The sequence below is a fragment of the Lonchura striata genome, chromosome 9, assembly GCF_050655825.1.
Source record: "Lonchura striata isolate lonStrDom1 chromosome 9, ASM5065582v1, whole genome shotgun sequence".
NCBI lineage: Eukaryota > Metazoa > Chordata > Aves > Passeriformes > Estrildidae > Lonchura > Lonchura striata.
Window position 1 is genome coordinate 20,417,866 of NC_140711.1, and position 24,684 is coordinate 20,442,549.

The window sequence follows — 24,684 nt, forward strand, 5'->3', positions numbered from 1 at the left end:
GGGCAGTTATTTATACACTTGGGGTTTTAAATTTTTTATTATTATTATTGTTGTTGTTTTATTGTTTGGCGGGGATGGGTGTTGGCCGCTTGGAGGCTACGACTGCTCGGACAGCTCCAGTGCCCCGGCGCTCTCCCGTGCCGCGTCCGGCTGCCTCTGCCCCTTCATGCCCAAGGCATCGCACCGCCGTGCCCGCGCTGTTCCGCCGGCCTGCGGGACGCAGACGTGTCCCGGGGAGGCTCGGAGCCACCGCCCGGCGGTGTCACGGCCCCGCACCGTGTCCCTGAGGGCGGGGCGGTGCTGGTGCTGGGACGGGCACCTCGAGGAGAGGGAGAGGTTCCCGACCGGCAGCGCCGTGAGAGGCCTGGGAGCCCGGCACGGCTCTCGGCGCTGCTCTGCCGCACACGGGCTGGTGCCAGCTCCCGGCGGACACGGGAGGACCTAGAGCTGCTGCCCACCCTGGTTTTCGGCAGCAAAGAAACAGAACGAGATGATGTTCCGTGGGCAACGGGGAGAAGATAAGAGGAAGAGGATTTGGGGTTTAGAGATGTCTGAGCTTCTCTGGGCTGTGCTCAGCACAACCAGTCAGTCATGTCAGCTGTCATGTTTGATAAAAATGCGTGATGCTGAGGAGAATATTGCCACATTTGAAATTAGTTTCTCCCAGCATCTGTTCCAATGACCCATGGCTCTTGTGCTGCTGGTGAGCAGGGGGATACCGAGCCCATTTGCTGCTCCCCCTCTCCAACAGGCTCTGGGAAGCTCTGCCCTGTGGGTGATTGGCATGCGAGCTGAGAGGGAGACAGGAGGATGTCAGAAAAAAACATAAAAGGGAATAATATCTCCATTTTATTAAAAACCAAAAACATTGAAGAAAATGACCAAAAAATTTTATTTCCAGAAGGTTTGCCCTGTGCTGCTTCTGAATGTTCTAATCCTGTTTCCTGAAACTCAGGAGCTGTCTGTCCCAAATTCTGCCCCTTTCAAACAATACTTCACCAACCCCAATGTGGGTATGCATAGAGTGAATTCAATCTGACTGCCTTCACCTTCCCTTCAACTTCTTAGCCTCCTGCACAGAAAAAACCATGGAGTTGGGTGTATTTGTGATCTCTTCCCACATTGCACACACCTAGTACACCTCTCATGTGTGCTGGCACACTCAGAGCTGATGAGCCTCCTGCCTGGAGGGATGTAGCACCCACTTACAGAGAGGTGAGCAGTGCACAGCTGAGCCCCACTCCACAGGTTGTCCATATGATCACACAGATGGGGATTAGTCACAGGGTCTAGCCCCTCCAAGGGGCAGCTCACATAGATGATCTCCTGTCACAGTCCCAGCTCTGCACAGCTCCTCCTTCTAATCCCCCTGCCATCTACACAAGCAGTACAACTGGACTTCTTGCAAATAATCCCCATGGTTTCAGCCAGCTCTGGGCTAATGACAGGTCTAAAATCCATTTCTAGTTTCTCCTAAATTAGAGTTTTTCTGAACTCAGATATTCCTCTGGACATCCTTCACCTTTTTCATAATCAAGCTTTTTGATCACTTAATAAGTTTTTTTTATTGGACAAAGGCAAGGACAAAAAAGAGGCCAAGCAACCAGGACTATACAGGAGAAGTGGCAATGAATGTACTGATCTGACATAGGTCACACCTTTCCAAGCAAAAGTATGGTTTTCTCCTGTCCTTCTCTCGTTATAAAGTATTCAAGTCAGAGCAGCAAAAGCTGAAATCCTGGAGCATTACACAGGAGCTTTAATGCAACAGAGCCACTTTATGGCCCTATATTTATGAACAAAACTTTAAAGCTGTCCATCCCAATGGTCATACACTTTACTCCACACACACAGCTCTTTGCTCTAGTCTTCAGTAATGAATTTATACCATGTTGTCTGTCTAGGGCCAAAACAGCAACATAAATAGTCATAAATCTGCACTGCATTCAAGAGATTCCATGTTGGGATGATGTGGATTTGGCTGCTGTTATGAGTAAACTGTCTTCCTGCATGTGTTTAACTTCACTAAAATAAGATCTGGTACCCAGTGCTCAAAGTCACAGCAGAACAGTTCCTGATTTCAGGTTTCTAATACACAAATTATGGGCTCCTAATACCTTCCCGTAGCTATATTTTTTTTATCTTGCAAGGTCTGCTGAAGCTCAATGATAGCCAGTGGATGGTGAGCTCTGCTAGAACCTAAGGAAACTATGGGAACACAAAATAAATGACATTTTGTTCTTGCTGCTGGAAATGTGGAAATGCAGGGAACATCTCCAGCTGTCAGAGCACAGAAAGGCTGGAGCAGACTCCTGGGAAGGGTAACACAGGCAAAACCCTGTCAACACTGTCAACCTGTTCCCTAAGGCAGTCTATTACACACCAAATATTTTCTTTGCCTTCTTGACATCAGATTTCTCTCATTATAGCTTGATTTTTGAGACATTATTCAGGTGAAGTCTCTGAGATTGGAAGATGGCATGTATCACTTGATTATAGAAGATCCAAAAATGACCACAGCAGGACTGAGGATGAGAAGGAATTAAACAGGAACCAGGGGATGAGTTGCTGATGTAATACTAGCACTGCAGCAGCATTGCATCTTAGGCTCCCCCAAAGGGCTCCTCAGTGTGGTTGATCTCAAATCACCCTCCCAACTCTCACTTGTGTCTGCAAAATGCAGCTTCTAGGCAAAAAGCATGAAAGGTGTTTGTCTGAGAGACTGTCATCAGCTTTTCCTGTGCAAATTGTACAGCAGCTACCTTGACAAGTAGTATGTGTTGCAGTGGGTAGGTGAATCCCAATAAAGCTGAGAAAAGTAACCACTTCCTCTTATTGAAGATAACAAGACAATGACCCTTCACTCTTTTATAAAAGCAGGTACTTATTCTCACAGGACCTTCTGTTGGAGGAAAAAAAATCTATATTGTTTCCCATGAAAAAAGCAGAATTCAATCTGACTTTAACTCTTCTCTCATGGAGTGATTTAATTTAGAAGAGATTTTGCAGAGCACAACCACCTGCTCAAAGCATGACTGGTTTCAAAATCTGATGAGGTTGCTCAGTGCCTTCCCCAAGTGAGGTTTGAAAATCTCCAAGGTTAAAGATCACACCACCTCCCACTGTGATTTTTCTCTCTGTGTCTTGGTGGACTTCTGGCTGCAGCCTGCAAATCTGGACCCTTGTCCTTGCACTGTGTGCCCAGTCTGGCTCTGCTTTCCAGCTGCCTGTCCCCATGGCAGACCACATATACCAGGCACATCGGTGAGGGGTGTGCTGCAGCACACAGCTGGGGCAGGGGTCAGACCTGGCACTGCAGCTGGACTGTGCCACCACACAAATTAAATGCCAGGGAGCTCCAGCATCAGGCACTTTGCCTACCTGCAGCCAGGCATCTGATCTGCCCCTAAACACTGGAATAAACCCAGACTCTTATGCTGGTACACCACACAACACTTTCCCAGCTTTCACAGCAATGAAAACACTTTTGAGAGGATGCACAAAGGATAGGCTGGGATAGTTAAAAACAGAAAAAAAAAAAAAAAGCAACACAATTTGGACTGCCCATCAGAAAAGTCACAGTGAGCTTTGATGGGCAGGAGCTGCTAGACAGGGCTTTGGGACTAGGAGCTAGGATTGCTTTATGCTGCTAAGATCTTTCTCCAGGCAGGGAAAGACTGTTTTGTACTTGCTTCTTAAATAAACTGGGCACCTCTCCAAGTCTCCTGCTGTCATTTTAGGTCAACAGGATAACAACAACTGTGAAATAAATTAAGTCTCATCAAGATGTTCACTTTCAACAGAACAGCCTTTGTTAAAGTCTCTTTAATGATGGCGGAGCTCACTTCCAGCTGATGGGGCTGCTGTCTGAATAGACACAGAGGATAATAATCCTACAGGCAGGAACTTGTGCATCCATTAATGGTTAATGCAAAGGGATGGGGAAAAATGGAACTGGGTCTCTCATGCTATCAGGCACTGCACAAGCCCATATCCAAAACTAGTATGTCAGAGATGACTGATGCCAGGGAACTTCCTTCTGGGGACATGGACTCTGGTTTTTCTCTCCAAAGTCAAATTCCTGTATAAAACTATAAAACCCAGTGCATGACTCCATTCAATCTGCAGGAAGCCTGAAGGATGCGAGTGCATTGTTTCCCCCCTTTGATAAATAAAAATCAAGGTTTGGGGGCTCAAACAGAACCTGTGCCCAGCCCAGTGCTAGGATGCTGCAGGGCCTCCCAGGGAGGGAGACAGGAGATGTAGTGATGCAGGGGATAAAACAGACAGGGGGAAAAAATAACACTTCATACATCAGCCTCCCTGCATTTCTAAGCTAAGACACTTCAAGAGAGGTTTGAAGTCCTGTGCCAGAAGGGGTGGATGAGAGGAAGCTAACATTACAGCATTGGCAAAGAGCGCCAAGAAGCAGGTGTGCAATTTCCTTAGGTAGCTGAATGGTGCCTTTGGGAATTCAGGCTCCCTGAAGAACAAGGAGAGCAGAAGCCTGCAAGGATTAAGGTATTATAAAGCTCACCAGGGGTAATGAATGGGGTGATTGCAAAGAATGAGCAGAGGAAACATAACTTGTGCTTACATGTAACATAACAGGAGCACTAGGAAAATCATGAGCCATGCCACAACAGATCAAGGGGCTTTTTTGGCTGTCAAGTTGGAAAGTAAACATGTGCAAGCTGAAGTGAGATATGCCTTCCAAAAATTTCACTTAGAGGAAAGTATTATTAAAAGTGTTACATAGTAGATGAAAGAAGAAGAAAGTAGCTAAATGTGTCATTCCTTACTCTTATGTCAGAAAATCAGAACCCACCAGAATAATATATTATTCACTTAGTGCACTGCAGGGAGCTGCCTGCAAGCCCATGCAATCAAGACATAAGAAGCATAACAAATGTGGCAGCTAGTGATGAAGCACCTTGGTCATTCTCAGATATTCACAGCCACTACTACCTGGATGAAACCTCAACAAACTGATGTTGTAAAAGGGAGTTTGATGAGGGCTGAAGTTAGTGCAGTTCTTGCCTTGTAGTGACTTTGCTATATTCCACTCAGAAAAATGTATAAGTCTACCTAAAACCAAAAAAAAAAATCTAATATGATTGCACCTGCCCCTCCTCTTCTAGATTAAAAAAGAAATAAAAAAAATTTCCAGTGTTATCACTTGTGCCAGCTTTGCTTCCCAAGCTGCAGGGTGGTAAGGCATGAATATGTCCTATAGCCTCAGTTGGAACCCTCATTTCAAGTCGCTTTATATGTGCAAGTCTACAGCCATAAAATATTGGTGTTCATTCAACAAAACACCCTTTTGCATGTGCAGAACTCTCACAGAGTTTCTCTAGATCAGGGTGCAAATGAAAAGCTAAGTTAGAAGACAGGCTCTACAAAAGGCAAAGTTTATGGTTATCTGCACAGGTTTCAGCAAAACACTACAGCTCTGTGTATGCCCCAAGTCATCCCTTGGGTGACTTGTAGTGACAGTTTTCCAAAAAAAATGGGCAACATTTATCAATAAACCAAAACACCAGATGGTAACTGAGCAGGAAGAGAGGGGAAAGGAGGATGACAGTGAAAGTTGGCACCATTAGCAGATAGATTTGACCTCTACAATCTTAAAAGTGCCCTTACCAGTATTTTTAGCAGGAAATTACCCAGTCCTGTCTTTATTAAAAGTAATACATGCACAAGCTACATTCATCACCCAGGATGAACTTGGAGAAGGCAAGTCAGAAGAGAGAGGGGTCAAGCTCAGGGTAAATCTGGTGGTTTAACCAGGTCATACCAGATCATGCCTCTTCAGGACACTGTCCTGGCACGAAGGTCAGACTAGTCCTACACAGGCACCAATATTTACCATTCAGAAGCATCACTGAAAGTGTCTCTGAGACCAGAAGATCATGGCACATTTCAAAGCAGAAGAGGTTTCCATATTGCCTTCCTCTCCTCACCAGGAACCTCAGCCAAGTCAGTAGGGAGGCTGATTCTGGAAGAGATGCTTCAGCTCAGGATTAAGAGACAGAAGTGAGAACTGGGGCATGACTGCCCCTGCTCTGTGTTTTCTCCCTAGGCTGCCTCATCCCACATCCAACACCTTTAGATTTGTGATTTATTCTTTCAGCCTCTCACTCCAGGGCAACACTTTGGAGCTACCTTGTTCTCTGAGAAGCAGAATGGTTTCCTGGCAAACCCTGGCCTGAAAGCAGATGATCAGGCTGAGATTAAATGGGTCTCATGAGCTGATGGGCAGAGAGGGTGGTGAGGCTCACCTGAGGACACTCAGGACCATTAACACCCTCCAGGCACTGACACTCCTATTCATTTCTCTCACACTGAGAGCAGGTGCAGCTGGATTTGGTGGCACTGCTTGAACCAAGTCTTCTCTATTCCTGCTCTCTGGGCTGTTGAGCCTTGTCAAATTTCTAGTTTAGTTATGTTGGGTTACCTGAAGTCTGAGTAGCTTTGTGGAAAGAGAAACTTCTGCATGAAGGGACAGACTGGGATCATGGGAAGTAGAGATGGAGCTCACATCATGTTCTCGTTATCCTTGAACTCCAGACACAAATGGATGATTATCAATGACATTATCAGTTATCAGGCATTATCAGTGAATGAAAGACTGTGGAGACTGAGCTGTTTTCCTATGGAAAATAAAATACATAAGAACAATAAAATGTAATATTATTTCCAGCACCTGGACTAATGGGGTAAAAGCAAAGGAATTTTCCAGGTGGGAACCTTAGAGAAGCCAAATAGTACAAATCAATTATCCTCTAACTTCAAAAAATAAAAAAAATTGCACCAGTTTGTTGCAGCAACTGCAAGGTTTCTCTCCACCAATCCATCCCCTGAAAGCATCCACTCCTCACAGTGGATTTTCCTTCTCATACGTAAATGTAGCATGGCAGTTCTGCACCTTCACCAAAGCCATCACTTGAAAGCTCTGGCACACTCTCTGCATGAGTTGCTTTGGGGGCTGAACAGTTGCAGTGATCCAGAATTGAAGATTCTCTGCAGCAAAAGAAGAAATCCCAGGAATAGCTCAACTTCCTGAAAGAGCCTGCCAATAGCCCATGAGATCTTGTATCGAAAGGTAGGGAAAAACAGTCAGAGATCTGTGGATTTTGCCTAAACTTAGATGAGATGGAGAAACTCACTTTCTGTATCCAGGCAAAGTTTATTTCACAGCAGATCTCAAGACAGATTGAGATTTAGCCCTTTAGCACTAAATTAAAACAGACTTGACCTTCCCTTAGGGGTATAGTTTTGAGTCAGAACTGTTATTTTCCAGGAGACTGGACTCCTGTGCAAAGGTGGTTCTCATCAAGTTATGGCCTCCGCTTCATGAGAGCTGCTCACCTCTGACCAGTTTGCAGCTGGCGCCTTAGGGAGATGGAGGTGGCTAGAAAAGTGTTCCAGTAGGACATATATGTCCCTCAGTCCAAACAGAACTTTGTGAAGAAGGTGAGCACTTCAGATAGCTGCTCACTAGTTCACAAGTCTGAGGGAAACCATGAGTTTGGTTAATTTGTACATATTGTATCTCCAGGGAAAATTTTGGAATGTTTTCTCAGTAGAGAACTCTTCATTAATGAAAGCATCACATTCATTTTTATAGGCATATCCCGCAAAAAAAAATCTGAGCCTCTCCCCCTCCATTTTTGTTAATACTATATCAAATAATAAAATATTACAAGAGTTATTAAAATGCTTGTCATTCAATACCTATCCAAGACACAGAACAAGTTGTAAGGGGAGCTGGGCTCTTAAAGCCAAAAGCCCAAACATGGAAATGATACTGTCTTTTGGTTGAGATGAAGAGCAGGTACCGTCAGATGAAGCTATCTTGGGTAATCTGGCATGATGTGGTGTCAAAACAGCACACACAGTGAGTCACTAGGAGTGTATGTACAAATCAGAGTTTATCCTGATCCTCTCCCCCATCCCACCACGGGGGGAGTGAGCTGGCAGCTCTGTGGTGCTTAGCTCCTGGCTGGGTTTAAACCACAACAAGTACAGATGATTCAGTTCTGCAGGAAGAGAAGTGAAGAACAAAGCCTAGCACTGTTACTACTACAATATTTTTCTTGGTAAGGTTGTTGTGGAAAAGTAGTAACAGGTCCCTGATCAATAGTGATGGATAGGCAAGAAATGGAAGTCAAACCAAAATGTAGTCATGGCCTGAGAAGGCATGGAATATATGTAGTGTGTATTAGTACTTTGCTCTAAAATTGTAAAACAAGGATGTGTACCCAGAACCAGCATCTGACCTTCCACTTCTTTTTTTTCCCCAAGAAAAAAACTGAAGACTCTTGCCCATCCTTGATGTATTCCATACCTACTGCCAAATCTGCACTCCCCCACTCAGACATAATCCCAAAATAGGGTGTGATGCCTTTCCCGTTGACAAAGCCATAAGTCACAGTGAGCAAGACACACTCAACATTCTCTAATCAGTTAAATGAAAAGAGCTCTCCCCCTCTGTTTCCCACCACTTCAGCACTCATTATATTTCACATTCATTAATATAGGCTCTAGGATGTGAGATGATAAATTACAAAACCCCATTAACCTGATTCTGTCCAAATTGGTAAAATATGGCAGCTTGTACAAATCTTCCTTGCTAACGTGGGAGTCCTCATGCCTGAACTCTGTTAAAGCAACAGCCCTGAAAAAGTATTTTTAATGTGCGTATGTATGGAATGTATATCAACGTGCGTGAACAGTCCACGCCTGTGGGAACATCAGAATTCATTAGATCAGTCTGATATGAGATATATTGAACAGGTTCCATCTGACATATGTTACTGGGCTGTTCTGTCCACTCCCAGCAGAGTGAATCATATTGACAGGTTGAATTATATCTCAAGAGATATTTTTCTCCCCTCCTCCAAAGGCCATTTGCAATCACGGCACATCCACTGCCTCTTAAAAGTGAGCTCATCTGGCGCTGGTTGCATTGAAGTCCTCCACGGTGCCTGAAGAAAGGATGCTTTTGGGCTCTGGGAACGTGGAGAAGATGTGGTCTGCCCAGCTGTGTCTAGGAGTGCTGACCATCCTGACCATGGCTCTGTGTGTCCCGTCAACGCATGGAGACCCTTTTTTACTCCAAGGTAAGCTGGAATACTGGCTACATGACACAGGTAGGTGGTTATCTTTTTTGCTTTGCTGCTTGCCATGGCCAGTGCAACACTCTCTTCTCTGGGGAAGAAACCAAAATGAACCTCGAGCTATACTGTCTGTTAACATGGGAGCTAGCGAGAGGCTTGTTCATACTACCATGAGCCAAAGCTGTTGTTCTGCTCTGCAGCTGGCTGTATGACATCTTCTGCTAATCAGTGAAAATATCAGATCTGGTGAAATCTGCTAAGGGTAGTTCTTTCTCTCCCATAAGAAAATGAAAAAAAAAAAAATTAGAATATCAGACAGTAGCAATTCCAGTATTTACCTTAAAAGATTTGACAGCTCATAAATGTCAGTAGTATGGCGATGCTGAACTTTTTTTTCTTCACTGAACTTCTTTTTATATGTACTTCTCCCATAATTTAAATTAATTTTAACTTGAGTTTATATTGCAGGGAAATGTCAATCATTGGTGCTCTTTTTTAAAGAGGCTTGGCAGTGGACAAAAAGAAAGAGCTGCTAAGTATAGGCTTGAAAATAACATTGCTTTTCAAATGATTTTTCCTCTAATATCACCTATTTATTTTTGTAATTACAACCAAAACATTCCCCCGGCCACTCTATCTAAATCCTGCTTCTGTTTAGCTTTTACTGGAGTGTTTATGGCATTGGGATTTTTTTCCCTGTAGCAAATCCTCCAAAAAACTTAAAGTAGCTATTTTAAAATTATAACTGTCCTTCATACTTAGGAATGAGGTTTATGGCACTCCACACTAACTGCAGGTTGGTCTGCTGGCTCCTCTGGGTTTATTTCCAGGGATCACAATTGGGACCAGCGGCTTCAGCCGCAGTGTGAGGCAGGGTTGAGTCTGGCCAAATACTTGGAGCATCCCTTTGGCCAGCATCCCTCAGCTTCTGCAGATTTATGTAATGTTAGCTAATGGAGCTGATTCCCACATGCTCTTGAGCATCCTTCAGGCTCGTCTCATACAATGTTTTGTTTCATGGGTACCAAGAATAATTGCAGTCATCCCCTCAGAGGGGCTGATAACCATATGAAACTGCGCTGAGAAGTCCTAAAGATCCTGGAAGAAGAGAAAAAAAAGCCTTTCTATATAATTTCTTAGTATTTTCCATGGAATTCTGTAGGCATCTTCTAGGGCTTTGTAGGGTCTGGGTGTGGGGTAGGGCTGTTCAGACCAAAGATTTTTTTGAATGCTCAGTGTCCCTATAAAGTCGAGCTCCTATTCTGTCATTCTCAAAAATTAGGACAACATTCTAGTCTCAGATGACTCTGGAAATCTGTTGAGCAGAGTTGGGAGAGTCTCAGAGCCTCCAGAGAACTGAGCAGTCCTATCCCCTGGGTCTGTTGGTTTCTGCTGAACCCTTGACCTTCACAACCATTAATTTGAGGGCATAGCCACAACCACTAAATAAAACCACTGAGAAAGTGCCCTAAAGGGGCCTCTTAGAGAACCTCAAATTGCTTTAGGACAGCAGCTTGGGGAGGTTTGTCCTGGAAAAATTCTGCATGGTCTTGCTTTAAGTTCCTCCACACTTGAACTCTGTTCAGGAAGAATCCTCCAGTACCGCTGGCAATCAGAGCAGCCCCAAGGCTGAGCGAGTTCAAAAAGGGGCTGTGGGGCTGCAGGGCTTTTCCGTGGTGGTACCCACACCTCAGCCCAGTGAGGAGGGGCTTCCCACCTCTGCCAGCCCTGGGAAGGTGCATGGAGTGAGTGGGGGAGCTCCTGCAGTTTTGGGAAGAGAGGATGTTGTGGGTGCCTGCCTGGCTTTGCAGAGGTGCCCACTCCACCCGCCTTGCAGGAGAGCTCAGGACTGTGTAAATCAAGGGGCTGGCTCCAGCTCTCTGCAGCCAGTCGTGCTGATGAGGCTGCAGTGGAGCTGGCCAGCAGCCCAGGGCTGGCAGGGAGGGCTTCCCACCCCACACCCTTCCACTGCGCAGCCCTCACTGCCTGGACATTTTATCCTGTGCTCACACACCTTCCTTTTCCACTGAGCTCCTTCCACCCTGATGAGTGCTGACAGGAGACATTTTCTTTCCACGTCTCATCCTTCTTAATTTGATTAAGTGATTAACTGCATCAATTGATTAATTGATTCTTAATTTGATGAGATTGAGAAAGATGTGTTTTATGTGCTGCAGAGAACCGAGTGCTTCCAGAGAGAGAAGACACAAATCATGAGAACACATTGCTGACTCTGCTTCTTAATAAGAAATTTGCGTGGCGGAGGCCAGAAAGTATTGGTAAGTGAAGGGGAGAGATCTCTGCTTCTTGAATCTGTGTTTGCATGAATGCAAGGAACCTGCTACTCTGGTTCTTCAGAAATACCAGCTGCTCAGAAAGTGGAAGCAGCACCCAGTATGATGCCTACATGCTATTAATGTCAGATGCTCTCCATCATGGGGCTCCAGGACCTGCTTTTGCAATGCAAAGTAAAGCTGCCAAAACCCATGTGCCCTAGATCCTCAGACACTCAAGACTTTGCTGGGAACACGTGTGTGTACATAAGTAAAAACAAGAAAATTTTCTGTTGAGTCCCTGTGGCCCTACTGTCCCTTAGATGTTGTGTGCACTGCCTGGAGCATGGATCAGCTTTGGGAGCCACCTCTCTGCCCACACCCCACACAGCCCTGTGTGCCTTTGAGAGGCAGCAGCATCTTGTTATCATTTGGGCAGGGGGATTTCACCAAGATTTTCCAGTGAGATTTACTGGGGTTAGGTATAGTTTGGGACAAGGGCAGGGGGAGCTCCTGGGCCTAAGCCCCTGCTGCTGCTGGAGGAGGTTGAGACAACTGGCTTTTCCCACACAGCCACCAAAGATGGGCCAGGGGGAGGCTCTTCCTGTCTGAGCTCTGTGAACAGACACCAAATTTAAAAGCCACCCATCTGTGGCTAAACTCAGACCTGCTGAAGAGAAACTTGTGCTTTCCCTGACATGAAGCACAGCGATCACAAGCACCAAATGGATGACAGAGGTCAGCTATTCCCACGGCCACTGCAGCCAGGGGAGGCTTTGGGCTGGATGTGGTGGTCTCAGAGCAGGGAGCTGCCCTTCCCTGTGAAAACAGCTGAGAGGGGGCTCTGCAAAAACATTGTTATGAAAATCCATTTATCAAACTCACTCAGTGCTCTTCCCCAGAGCCTTGTTAATGCAGCAAGGCAGTGGTTAAACAAGCTTGGGACAAGTAAATAAACATAAATAAATCAAGCCTTGTACTAACAAAGGCATTCTTCTTGCAAAGGGGATGCATTCAAGAAATAACATTGTTATGATAAGTTTATGGATTATTTCACTTATTACTCCTAGAGGAAAGACTGCATTTTATGCCAGACAATCGAATATAATGAATCTCCGAGCAGAGCACAGACAGAGGATTTACAGCAGGCAGTTTCTCAAAGCTTCATCCATAAATTAATTCCTTCTCCCTGTCTGAGATAATCTGTTCCAAATTTCAACTGCTGTTTATTTTGTATTCATAGCAGTCATTGGTCAAATTTACAGTTTGCAAAAAATCAAGCCAAAACAGGCACTTGAAACTCTGAAAGAGGCAAAAATGTTAATAATAACAATTCTTAAGTCACACTTTTGACTTATAGATATGCCTGGGTCTGTCTGTCTCTACCTTATGGGTATATAAAGATATACTTAGGAGGAGTCTGCCTGAGGTCATTGCTGATACTGCCACGAACAGAGCCCACACCTTCTGATTCCATCCCCATCCCCATCTCATCTCTCAAATTGAATCCTGATGTAATGGATTTGCTTAAGACCTGCTGCTTTTACTGTTGAATGAATATCAGAAAATATTCATGATTTTTCAACAAAACTGTTCCTTTCTTGAGGAAGGAACCAAGAAGGCACTCAGCTCTTTCTTGGCACTCTCCTGCTCAGTTTGAAACGTTCCAAAAAAAAAAAAAAAAAATACAGCCCAAGTCTGGCAATGTGGCTGTGTGCTGAAGTCTTATCTGAAATCTGAAATCAAGAGGAATTATGTCTTAAATCCCCCTGATGATCCAGACCAATGCCTGCTGCCACAATAGGAACAGAGAAAAGAGGCAGCTCCAGGGCTTTTTTTTTGGTTTGCTTGTGGGCCCAGCAAAAACATTCTTTATCTCTTTCCTGGCTCTTCTGCTTATTTTACTGCATTTTTTTCCCAAACTAGCACTTAAAACCAGCTGATCACATTGCAGTCCCCTCCCAGAAGAGCTACTGTAGCCAGTCACTCAGCTTTGACTGAACTCATCTGTCTTACTAAAAAATTAAAAAACTCAGTTTGGGTCTGGAACAAGGTACCTCAGTCCTCAAGAGAAGTGAGGCTGAAATTCGCCACCCCTGCAGCTCTCCCTATTGCTATTCCATGTTCTTCTCAGTTCAGGTGGATGTTTCAAATCCTGTTCTTAGGCACCTAACTCTCCCCCCTCTTTCTGCATGGACAGTTCATTCATCCACCTGCATAGTTTTTGCTAGCAGTACAATACTGGCTAGTCTTGAGAGCTCTAAGTGTGACCAGTGGGGCTGAGCCCCAGGTGCCCTCATGCTTCCCTAAGGTTTAGAAGTGTGGAATCTGCTACGTGACTTTTCCTGTTGCTCCACTCTGCCAGCCTGGGTCTTTGCTGATTTATAAATCAGTAAATTATGCTAGGTTAAATTTGCATCTTCTGACTTCTGCCTGCATGGGTGATGTGAGGATAAACAAGTCTTAAAGGAAGCAGTGGGATTTCATGTAAAAGCCAGTGACAAAAAAAGACAGCGTTAGAGATTTGCAGTTAGCAGGATAAAAATTAAAAAGCAGCAGAGTTTCACCTGAATTGGTATCACACAGTAAGTGACTTTATTGGGCCAATTCCCCTATGGCCTGGTGAACAGTAAAGAAGCCTCCCTCATAATGGAGAATTAGGATAAGGTCCCATAGGATTCAGCAGAGAAAACCTGCTTTTCTCTCTGTTTCTGCTGGCATTCATTTGAAGATCACTAACAGGAGTTAAATGATAACTAGATTTTTGCTTGTTGACCTCTGGAGAGGGCAAATGAAGAAATGTTTTTTAATTTGAGCTTCAAGAAGCAATGCAGATACTGATGTTACTCTTCCCCTCTTGCAGACTGGGAGCTGGCAAAGAAATTTGAAGAGCTTGAAGAGGTGAGAGAAGCAAATGCACAGACACATAGATGCATGTTCTTGCATGGGTAGTTAAACAATTGTGTAAGCTGTCTTTAAACTCTATCCTTCCATCTTTGCATCCTCTTACCCTTCTGCCTGCTGGTATAATGTAAGCATGGACTGAGAAAAGGGGAAAGCAGAACCTGGCTAAACAGCTGCACAAGCTGGAAAAGTAAAAAGAGAACAGGGCTATAGACTGGTGCAATAAAAGTTGAGCAGATCCTGCCTCTGACACCAGTGAAAGGCCAGTGAAGGCCAAGCCAGGAAAGAATTAAGCACCAAAGGAAATGTCCATAGGAGAAAAGGAGATCATGCTGCCTTGTACGAGCTGGCTGCATCAGTTAACAGGTTGGATGGAAAGTCACTGCCTGCCTAAACCAGAATTTTTTCTGGACTCTCCTTGTAAGAGTGGCCCTTCTCCAGGTCAGAGCCCTGCTGAGCTGATCAGAGCACACATATACAAATAGAGTCCCTGTCCCACAACCACTGCCCAGGAACAGGGAAAGGTCTGCAGTAACCTTGGCATGGCTCCCATTGTGCCCCAAGCTCTACAAACATTGGAAGTGCTTTTTTTCCCTTCTCAGGCCAGGTCCAGACGTTCCAGCTGTTTGCATGGGTACTGGAGGTCCTGCTAAGTACCACATGGCACTTTCATTTCAGACTGAAAAATCCCAGAGCAGGATGCCAGACAGGAGGCTGCCAGGTCCTCCAGTAGGCTCTCACTCCAGTGCTGAGGGACATAAGCTCTGACTTTTTGAGAACAGCTCTGCCAAAGCAAAAGTCAGGATGGTGGCTGTCGATGTTCCCAGTCCACAAGAAGAGAGTAGCTAAAGATGAAGAAATGCAACAGACTGCCTACATTATAACCAAGGGAAGGTAGCAAGAACTGTGAGGGAGTGAGAGGAGGGACAGCCCAGGGCACTGGAGAAGCAATGCCCTCTGCTGCAGTTTCAGGATGCCTGGAGACTTCTTGTCCCAGCACTGTGCTGATTCTTAGTGCTGCAGTATCCTTCTACACAGCCTCCCTCCCACAGGGACTTACACCCAGGGTGGAGGGAAAGAGCATGGAGTGCCCACACCACTGCCACCAAACAAGCAGCTTAATGAAGGAGGGCATGAGGAGGTACGAGTGCTCCAAGGGCAGATCCTCTGGGAATGGTGCTGCTCCAGGGAACACTCTATGCTTCCAGTGAGGCTGCCAGCCAATCTACATGTAGCTCCTCTGCCCTGCATGTCCCAGCACTCTGTGGAGCTCCTCACGATGGGGCCCTTGTTTACTCCTGTGTTTCTGTTTAAACAGCTGGAGAAGTTGAAGGATCAGCTCTCAGCTGAGGATGGGTCAGAGGTGGCCTATGCCTTGGAAAGTCTCTCAGCATCCCAGCCCAAAAAACGCGGTAGGTTTTGAGTTTGAGCCTCAAAGCCATCCCATCCACCCTCATTTCCAGGGCTTCCTTTGTGAACAAAGACAGTCACAGTAAACATGCCCCAAATATGCTGAAAAGCAGCTGGTTGGCAGGTTTTCAAGCAGTCCTGGGCCTCTCTTAGGGCTGGCTGGTTCAGCAGCTGCTGAGCAGGATTGTGTCCCCCAGCCCTGTCTGCTGTGGAGGCAGATACACCAGGTCTGCCCACCAGGGCCTCACGGAGGCAGCCAGTGTCACATCCTGCTTTTCACAGAGGAGTGTGGGGTTGTATGAGCCACGAGTGCCTGCCCTGGAGGGGGGGAGTTCTGTATGAACACGTCCCCACAGTGCACCCCTCCTTTGCTCTGGCCTCAAAGCAACTGCTGGAGGCATAATGAGGCATGTGGACTGCAGGCATTCCCCTCTGCCAAGGTCAGAGCCTCCCCACAGAGAAAAAAGGAGCACTTGTCTGCTGCTGAAAAACAGCTAAAAAGGATGTGGAAATCAACCAAGAATGCAGGGAACTAAGATCTGCTATGTCCCTCAGTTGGTCTCCTAGCTTTGTTTGTCCAGTCTGTATCCAGTGGCTCAGGAGCATTTTGCACGAGTGCTCCTGTGAAGCTGCCCCTGACAAGCACATGGACAATGCTGCTCATGCTGCCTTTCAATGGATTCCTCCACAAAGCTGTAGCAGCTGTGAACCAGAAGTCACTGATGACAGATCTGGCCTAAAACCAAAAGAGCTGGTTCTGCCCCTAGCCCACATGCTCTGTGCACGTGGAAGCTGACAACTGCCAGAGAGCCAAGAGAAAATCCCTTTGTGCCAGAAAATCCCTTTGTGCAAGGCTTGCTTAGATGCTTGGGTGATCCCTAGGCAATATGCAATTTGTAAGCACCCCTGGAGGCTGTCATTAATTTGGCTAATGTAATTCATGCCCCTACCAGTCTGGAAGGTTTAATGTAGATAAAGCTACTTCCCGTTGCCAGGTTTAAATCAGATTCTGACAGATATGAAAGCAGGGAATCTTTGTCTTCATCTGAAGTCCTTCCAGTCTGGGAGGAGCTCGTGTCTCAGCATGAGCACTGCTGATTCAGTAGGAGTTTTCATCCAAGATCCTGCTTTCAAAAACCAGGTATAAATTTCTTCTCATAATTGATAACAGGAAACTCACATGGGATTCATGCTGGTTGTGAAACAGTTACTTTTTCCAAAACCAAAATATACATCCTTCCCTAATTTAGTCTTCTTAGAAGATTCTACAGAAATACATGTTTTTTTGTAAGATGATTGATACCAGGGTGGTAATGGCTGGGTTTAAAAGAAGTAAGAACCAGATCTAATCTCTCCAAGTCTAATCTCTCCAAATCCTGCTCTTCCAGTCAGCCACAGGTGCAAACCCCTGCACACAACTCTGAAACAGCAAAACTGCTGACCAGTAGGCAGGAAAGAAAAAGCTAGTTCCTGACATTGCTGAAGTAGAAGAAAAGGAAGCCTTTTAAATCAAGCAACCTGGAGACAACTTTTAGACCCCATGTTTACACTATGAGCAGCGAAAGGAAACACCTTCTAAAAGTGTTATATACACTCAAAGCTGGTTATTGAGATATGTCCTGAAAGCAGAATTCTGGCTGCATGCTCCAGCTCTCTCAAGACATGGGTCTTTTGAAACCTTCTCCAGGGCTAGAGTGGGAAGCTGGAATAAGTCCCTTGTATGCTAACATCTTTCTCTTGTATCCCTTCACAGCCTGCTTTTGGAAATACTGCATCTGAAGGCTTGTCAGGACTGGAGGATGAAGATGAGCCCTTCCCCAAACTGCCTTGCTGGGTATTAACATGTTAAGAGTTTGTTCTGTTCCCTCATCGTGCTGCTAATCTGGAAGCCACCCTCCATGAGTGCACCACAGCCAAGTCGAACGGGGCCGTGACAGGAGCTGGCAGCCCACTGCCACTCTCTACTGTTCCTTTCTTCCAGGTTTAACCTGCCACGATCTTCTACTCAGAAGATGCTTCCCAACTTTCTGTGCTGTCCTGTGTGTGCCATTCAGGCTGCTGCCACTGTACACTCTCCCCCTTCTCACCAGGTGCCCTGAGGCACTGAGCACTAACTCAGCTTCCCCAGGCCTGGGGCTCTGCCCACCCCTGCAGACGATGCTCTCAGAGGTGTCTGCGTCTCCTGTCACCTCCTGAGCAGGTCTCTGCTGCCCTGGTGGCTGCTGCTGGGACAAGAAGGCAGGCTGGGTGTGATGTGGGGGGCTCAGGGCTGGATTGCTGAGCCAGAGCTGCTCCTCGCCGTGCCCCACAGTGTGCACAGGGGAGGGCAGGCAGTCAGCCCTGGATCCTTTGGATACCATTCCAATAAAGATTTTCTGTTGCACAGAAGCATGCATGTCTCAGTGTTTGCTTTCGCAGCCCCTGCAGTGACCCGAAGTGCAGCACATTTCCCTTGATGCTGGCTCCTGTTACCTTAATGGTTCATGTGGAGTTCACAATGGAAGAAAGGCTCCCATTAAACACCTAGGGTTTTAATGTGCCTGAGAAATAGACCCTTCCTTTTGGCCAGGATTAGGAATGAGAGCTGGGTCTTTTTTAGAGATATTTATGGGATATTGTCCTCATTGGATTGGACCTGACCCAATGGTCTCTACCTACTCACCCCAAGGAGATGTTTTGAGCAGAGATTTTTGGTTCATCTGGCTGGTAAATGCAGGTGCTAGCTGGCCTTCTCTGCTGCAGAATTATATCTGGCCCTGTCCAAAAGGAAAAGATCACAATCCATTAGTGATTCCTACATATATTCATCTCAAGTCACATTACCCACATTTATTTGCAAAAGCAAAGGACCTGATTCCCGAAAATGTAAATTCAAAATAAATCCCAATATCAACTTTAAGGTTTACAACAGTCTAAATGAGAGCAGGATCTGGTAGCCACTGTGAATATGTGGAATGATTTTGACTAGCATTAAACTGCCTCTCCAGCTCTGTTGAGCCATGTGATTTAACTGCAGTTTGCATATTACATATTCTTCCAAACGTTACCTGTGCCAAAGCTGTAATTACCATCCTAAGCTCACTGCCTTGGGCTCTGGCAAGGAGCACAGGCTTACCACAGCAGTACCTTGCATGCACTTCATTAACAGGAGACCTATTCATCCTGTTGCAGGCCAAAGCCAGCATCTAGGGAATAAGGCCAGCTTGCTTGATTATATCAGTGAAGACTAATGGCATGCAAAATACAGTTTCCTGTTACCATTAGTTGTTTGTTATTTCTTTGGTGGTGATTCAGAACCCATTTCCCATTTGTTCTTTGTTGTTTTGCTGCTTTTGTATGAGTGAAAAAGGTATGTGGGAACACACTTCCACATACCCTCACGTTGGCACCAAATCCAGGAGAAAATTATAACCTATGGACAAGAATAGTCTCTCTCTTTCTTTAAAAGTTTGGTGCCCCGGCTGAAAGGGAGGTGTGTTCCAAGAGTTTCACTGGGTGCCCCAAGGAGGTGTTGAGCTCAGGTGATTTCAGCTTGCAGGAAACCCCAGTGTAAGGAAAGGCCAGAGCAGCAGGCTCCATCTGCCCTGCTTGCTGTAGCCATGCCTTCCTGAGCCAGTGTGGCAGCTCGTCAGCATGTCAGGCAAACAAGTACTGCATCTGCAGATATTTAACAGCTTGCTCTGACCCGAGACAGGAATTCCCCGGAGTGCAATGCATCATGCTGCTTAGTAGTGATTTCCTGCTACATCCTATCAGTGTGGTTATTTAAGTGCTTGTGGTACCCAGACTATCCCATTTCCTGACAGGCACTCTATACTGCTGCATTAGCTGCTTGAGTTGCAGACATCAGCATGTATTGAATGCAATTTATTAACTAATTAGAAGCAGAGGTGATATTGTTCCCCCCAGGCTTACCCTCCACATGGAAGTGTGGGGGCCCTGTCCTTTCTCCTAAACACACAGAACAGAAACCTTTCTCCTCCACAGAGTGGCTGCTCACATCCTACCTATGCTTGGGCAGTCACTCTTGTTAAAGTTAATGACCCACAGGCAATAATTAAAGGGATTTCCCTGAGACATTGTAGTAGATCATGTGGATTTATTAGGGGAAAATCCTCACAGACATCTGAATGGATTTGCAAATACAGGCAGCACAGGACAAGTCCAGTGTGCAACGTACGCTGCAGTTTATCCTCATTTCACATTTGCTGATCTCCACTCTGGAGATCACTCCAGCACTATGGCTGGAGCCATCCAACATTGTCTACAAAACCAAATTGTGGTGTTTGGCCTTTCAGTCATCATTGTATTTGAAACAGCACTTGCCAATGTACAGATTTTAAAGAGTGCTTCTTGAGCCATGGGAAGTCTCCGTGCTCTCAGTGATGGACAAGGCAAAAGAACAGAAATCTGTTGTTTTCTCCCAGGTAATCCACACAGTGAGGGGGGAGCAGGACTGAAGCTTCCCGCTCCCAGTTCTACCAACACCACCAGAGACCCCTCTGTCCTGCTTTGCTTTCACATTTCCTTTCAGATGAAGGAACACAACTTCTGCACACAACTTTCAGCATTTTGGAAGCCCCAGCTAACACCTGCCAATTATTAAATACTTCTATGATCCAGCAGTGTCTTTGCAAAGCTGCTGTGTTTGCACTAGATTTCTCTGGTCTCAGTCTCCAAAAATATGTCAGGCACTGATTCTGTCCATGGCTCTTTTGACTGGCAATGTTTGAGTGGTCAGGTCACCACTTCCATAATTTGTCCATGTCCCATACATATGGCTGCCCTGCAAGCAGATTATCTGCAGCCTGTCTGGATGAACTCAGTGCAAGAAGATAAAGTTCCTTAAACTTCAAGGCAGGCTCAGGATGGATGGTGGCAATGCACTGCAGAGGACTGCCTGGGACTGCATTTGCAGGCTTGCTTCTGGCATGGACTGAAACTCTTGAGTCAGTCAGTCTGCATGCACCCACCGAGCCCAGACCCTTCACCTGGAAACTTAAAGGCAGAAAATTAGCAGTGTGACCAGGAGAACAGCAGGAACCAAAAACCCAAGAGCATCATATATGGACTTACAGGCCTTCTTTTTTTCTCTGACTTTTGAGAGCTTTGTCTGGAAAGCATCTGCAGTGCTTCACCTCACACACAAGCATAGACAGCTTACCCACCAAAGGGAGGATGATGTCCTAACTCAGCTACAGTGCTCTGGTAGATGGCAAAGATAGGGACACCTCTTGATGTGAGTCGCTGGTTTGTGCTGCTGCTCTCAGCAGCATCAGCCTACATTAGAAATATCAATAAAAGTTAAGTTACTTGCAGGTTTTCTATGCCTGGGCCAATCTTGGTCTCTGGACAGGGCTGGAGGCAAGGAGAAAAAATGGAAAAGGCCCCTGTTATGTCTGAACACATGAATTAGATGTTACCTGCCCTTCTGAGTGGGAGCCTCATCTCTCACCATGTCTGAACCACTGCAATTGTCCCAAAGTCCCAACCCTCACAACAGCTTTTAAGTCTCATTGATTTCCCAAATACTTTTTTTTCTTTTTTTGGCTAGCTGGTGGCCAGGTGCTTTGTGTCTCATACAAAATTAGGAAATTAACACTGAATTCCATCCCCAGCATTGCTTCCGGTCTAATAAAGGATGTTTGGCAAGAATAACTTTATTATTCCTTAATCCTGCATAATCCCTTTCTCAATGGATCTTCTTTTGCAATGCTAAGGATGATTTATATCCCAGAATAGCAATCTGAAGAATTTTGCTGATATGGACCAAAGTCCAAGAAGGAGAGAGAATGTGAGGGTTAGAAAACATCAGCTAGGAATCTGAGCATTGAGATGTCAGCAGAGAGCTCTTCTCAGCTGCATTTTATAATCTGGAAAGAAGTGAAAAGGATGAAAGAGGATTTAAGATAACCTGTTTTACTCTGAAATGAAGTGGAGAGGACATGTTTACATTTTACCAGAGTGAGAAATACTTGAACTTTTAGAGCTGGATTCTGACCATGCCCTGTGCACATCAAGAGGCTAAAATAAGGCATGTGATGCAGATGGCCTTGGAAGTGGGTGACTTCATATTTGGACACTATCCTATGTTATGCATAGGGAGGAGTGAAATGTATTCATCAACTAAAAGTCTCACCTCATTTCAGGATCTGCCATATGATGAAAACATGCCTAAATATAGTGCAGAGATAAGACTACTCAAAACATCAGGACAAATACTAAGGTCTTGTCGCTGCTCTTATTCAGACCAACTCCTAGTGAAGGCAGAAAACAGCTCCTCCCAAACAGCTGTTCAGATGCATTCTAGCTTTGTCCCTTAACTGTTACATCCTCCCTTCATCTACTGATCAGATCCCCTCTAGAAAGAAATGTGCAAAGCAAACTCTCTGCTTTTCATGGACTGCTGTTGGCATCTCTGGAAGTTTTATTTTCAATCCAAAAAATCTCAGTCCTGCCTAGGATAAAAAAATTCTGCAAGTTTAACAGATACATGCCATGCCATAAAAATATATACATATTCTCTGTTCCCTCCTACCAGTGACGCTGTGCACAGCTGTGAGAGCATTCTGACCTGATGAACTGAACACGTTATTATTTGTAAATGCAACGTTTGTAAAATGCAACTTGAAACAGATTTTGCAGGAGGACAATTCCTTGAGTGCTGTATCATTAGGCAAAGACAAGATATGCTGTGATGCATCTTCCAAAGCTCTGTAATGTTTCCAGTACAGCATCACTCATTCAGAATAGAAGCATCTGTAGAAAAAAAAAAAAAAAAAATAAAAAAGCAGTAAACATTACATTTTCCAATATCAGAAACGCAAGGCTAGGGCAAACACACTGTAAGGTAGAGTGGAGGAGATTAAAATTTGGAATACTTGTTTGCTTGTAGAGAGGTACTCCGTGGGAAATTAGGGTGTTCCATGTCATAAGAAGCCAAAATTCCATAAGCTGCTCCTCCCAAGCCTGCTGACATGACTGAGTACCTCCAGCAACAGAGAACACCTGGGTTCTCCAAGCCTGCCCACACCTGGGATGCTGTGGCTTACCTGCAGGAACTGCTAACCCCTGGTGTTGTCAAGGTGGCTCACTCCAATCCGGTCCAGAGGAACTCCAAACCTTCTCTTAGGCAGCTCAAGCACTTTCCTGCATGAGGAAAATGAGCAGAGAGAGAGGGAAACAAATGGGAAAAGACATCTATGAATAATCAAGATGTTACTTTGATTCCTGCATTCATGCCACTAACACCTTATTGTTCAGACAGAGCAGTGTGCAGGAGCAGCCAAAGATGTGAGCATTTAAAAATGAGATGCTGCTCTTGTCTTACAAAAGGCTGTAGCTGCAGCTCTTTTACAGACTGGCTGAGCTTGATCCATTATCCCTATTTTTATTCGGCAGCAAACTAACTTCAAGGGTTAACTGCTATTCATAAAAGAAAAGTGATACACTGCATTTCTAAAGGGGAATTGTTTCCTGCACAGCATCACGTACTGCAGGTGACCCATTACCTGGGTCTTTGCAAGCTCCAGAGCCAGCTGGGGCTAAGATTAGCAAGGAGGGAGGAAGTATTGCACAGTAATAGAGGGGACGAGTCAGAGATGCTCTAACAGGGTTTTTCTATAGGTTCTTTGGCAATGTAGTGTTCATCAAAATTGTATGGGAGTAGTTCTTTGATGAGACTGAAAATGGGAATATTTTGGGGTTGATTTTTTTCCCTGTATATGGTAAATTTCCTGACAATTTGATGAATGAGGGCATGAGGAATGCGTGAAAGAATTTCTACACAGCGATATTTTTTTGCTGTTCTTTTTATATTAAATAATAAGTTTTCCCATCTTAATTAAGTAGTTTTGGAGCATTTTTTTTCCACCAGAAGAAGTTTTATTTTAATTAGTTGTGGAAATGGCAAGAATTCCTGCAGCTGAAAATAATCTCAACTTTTGCCCTCAGAAATACTTGTCAGTGAAATGCAAGTCCAAGAGAAGCCCTGGAAGATTAATTCTTCATCGGTCCTTATTGAAGAACACAACTAAAAATAAATTTTGCTCTGTAAGTTGGGAAGTGCAAAGTAACAAGCAGGAGAGAATGCTATTGTGCACTCGAGTCTAACTTTGTACCAGCACTGTTAAGCTGCCTCACCCTGGGGTTTTGGGGCTGTGCACACCCCCAGAACCTTGGGCTCGTTGGGCAGGCTCCTTCCCTCGCAGCTCTGCACGGGCTGCAGGCCGGCTGCATCGCTGCAGCATGCACACCCTGCTGGGTCTGTCCTGGCTGCTGCTCAGCTGAGCTCAGGGTTTGGGAATTGGTGCTGTGTCCCGTGTGAGGAGAGCACCACATCCCTGCTGGAGCAGCTAGAGAGCATCACAGAGGAAGGGGAGCCTTTCCTTTGGCCTGTCCCTTCCTGCAAGGCTGCACCAAGCCCTGGGGGAGGCAAGGGGGGGAAAGCCAGGATGCTCAGCCTGTTCCCTCGAGGGAAGCATTGCTTTCCCCGCGGCTGGGGAGGCACAAGCAGGATGCTTGGGCTGCCAGAGCCACCCTGAGCCTGCCTGGAGAAAAGGAGAGTTAACTGCCCATAATGGAAGTGGATGGCGAAGGTGGGGACGGGCGGTGTTTCTGCCCTGAGAGCTGTACATGCCATGCCCTGTGCTCAGAGCAGGATGAGGAGCTGTACATGCCATGTTCAGAGCAGGATGAGGAGCTGTACATGCCACGTTCAGAGCAGGATGAGGAGCTGTAAGTGCCATTCTCTGTGTTCAGAGCAGGATGAGGAGCTGTACATGCCACGTTCAGAGCAGGATGAGGAGCTGTAAGTGCCATTCTCTGTGTTCAGAGCAGGATGAGGAGCTGTACATGCTATTCTCTATGTTCAGAGCAGGATGAGGAGCTGTACATGCCATGTTCAGAGCAGGATGAGGAGCTGTACATGCTATTCTCTATGTTCAGAGCAGGATGAGGAGCTGTACATGCCATGT

At 45.5% G+C, this 24,684-nt stretch overlaps 2 protein-coding genes across 6 annotated transcripts in view; one reads left to right on the top strand and one right to left on the bottom strand.

Moving 5' to 3' along the window:
• Positions 1-18: 18 nt before the first annotated feature.
• OSTN (osteocrin) overlaps positions 19-24,684 on the bottom strand; it is an 81,566-nt gene continuing 56,900 nt past the window's right edge. For both annotated transcript variants that reach the window (XM_085587797.1, XM_021536805.4), the window contains exons 4-5: positions 22,762-22,858; positions 19-22,468 (exon numbers count right to left, since the gene is read on the bottom strand). In XM_085587797.1, the coding sequence (XP_085443923.1) occupies positions 22,774-22,858 (85 nt within the window). In that variant the 3' untranslated portion in view covers positions 19-22,468; positions 22,762-22,773. The remainder of the gene's footprint in view (positions 22,469-22,761; positions 22,859-24,684) is intronic.
• UTS2B (urotensin 2B) lies at positions 8,969-18,097 on the top strand. Of its 4 annotated transcripts, XR_002465983.4 has the most exons (6): positions 8,969-9,125; positions 11,300-11,401; positions 14,259-14,296; positions 15,618-15,711; positions 17,463-17,543; positions 17,691-18,097. XR_002465983.4 is itself a non-coding variant. In XM_085587798.1 (5 exons), the coding sequence occupies exons 1-5, from the start codon at positions 9,002-9,004 to the stop codon at positions 17,486-17,488; spliced, it is 414 nt and encodes a 137-aa protein (XP_085443924.1). In that variant the 5' UTR covers positions 8,969-9,001; the 3' UTR covers positions 17,489-18,097. The 4 variants fall into 4 exon arrangements, 3 of the variants coding, with proteins under 3 accessions (XP_085443924.1, XP_021392481.1, XP_021392482.1); XM_085587798.1 differs by having other exon boundaries at positions 8,969-9,155; positions 17,463-18,097; XM_021536806.4 differs by having other exon boundaries at positions 17,463-18,097.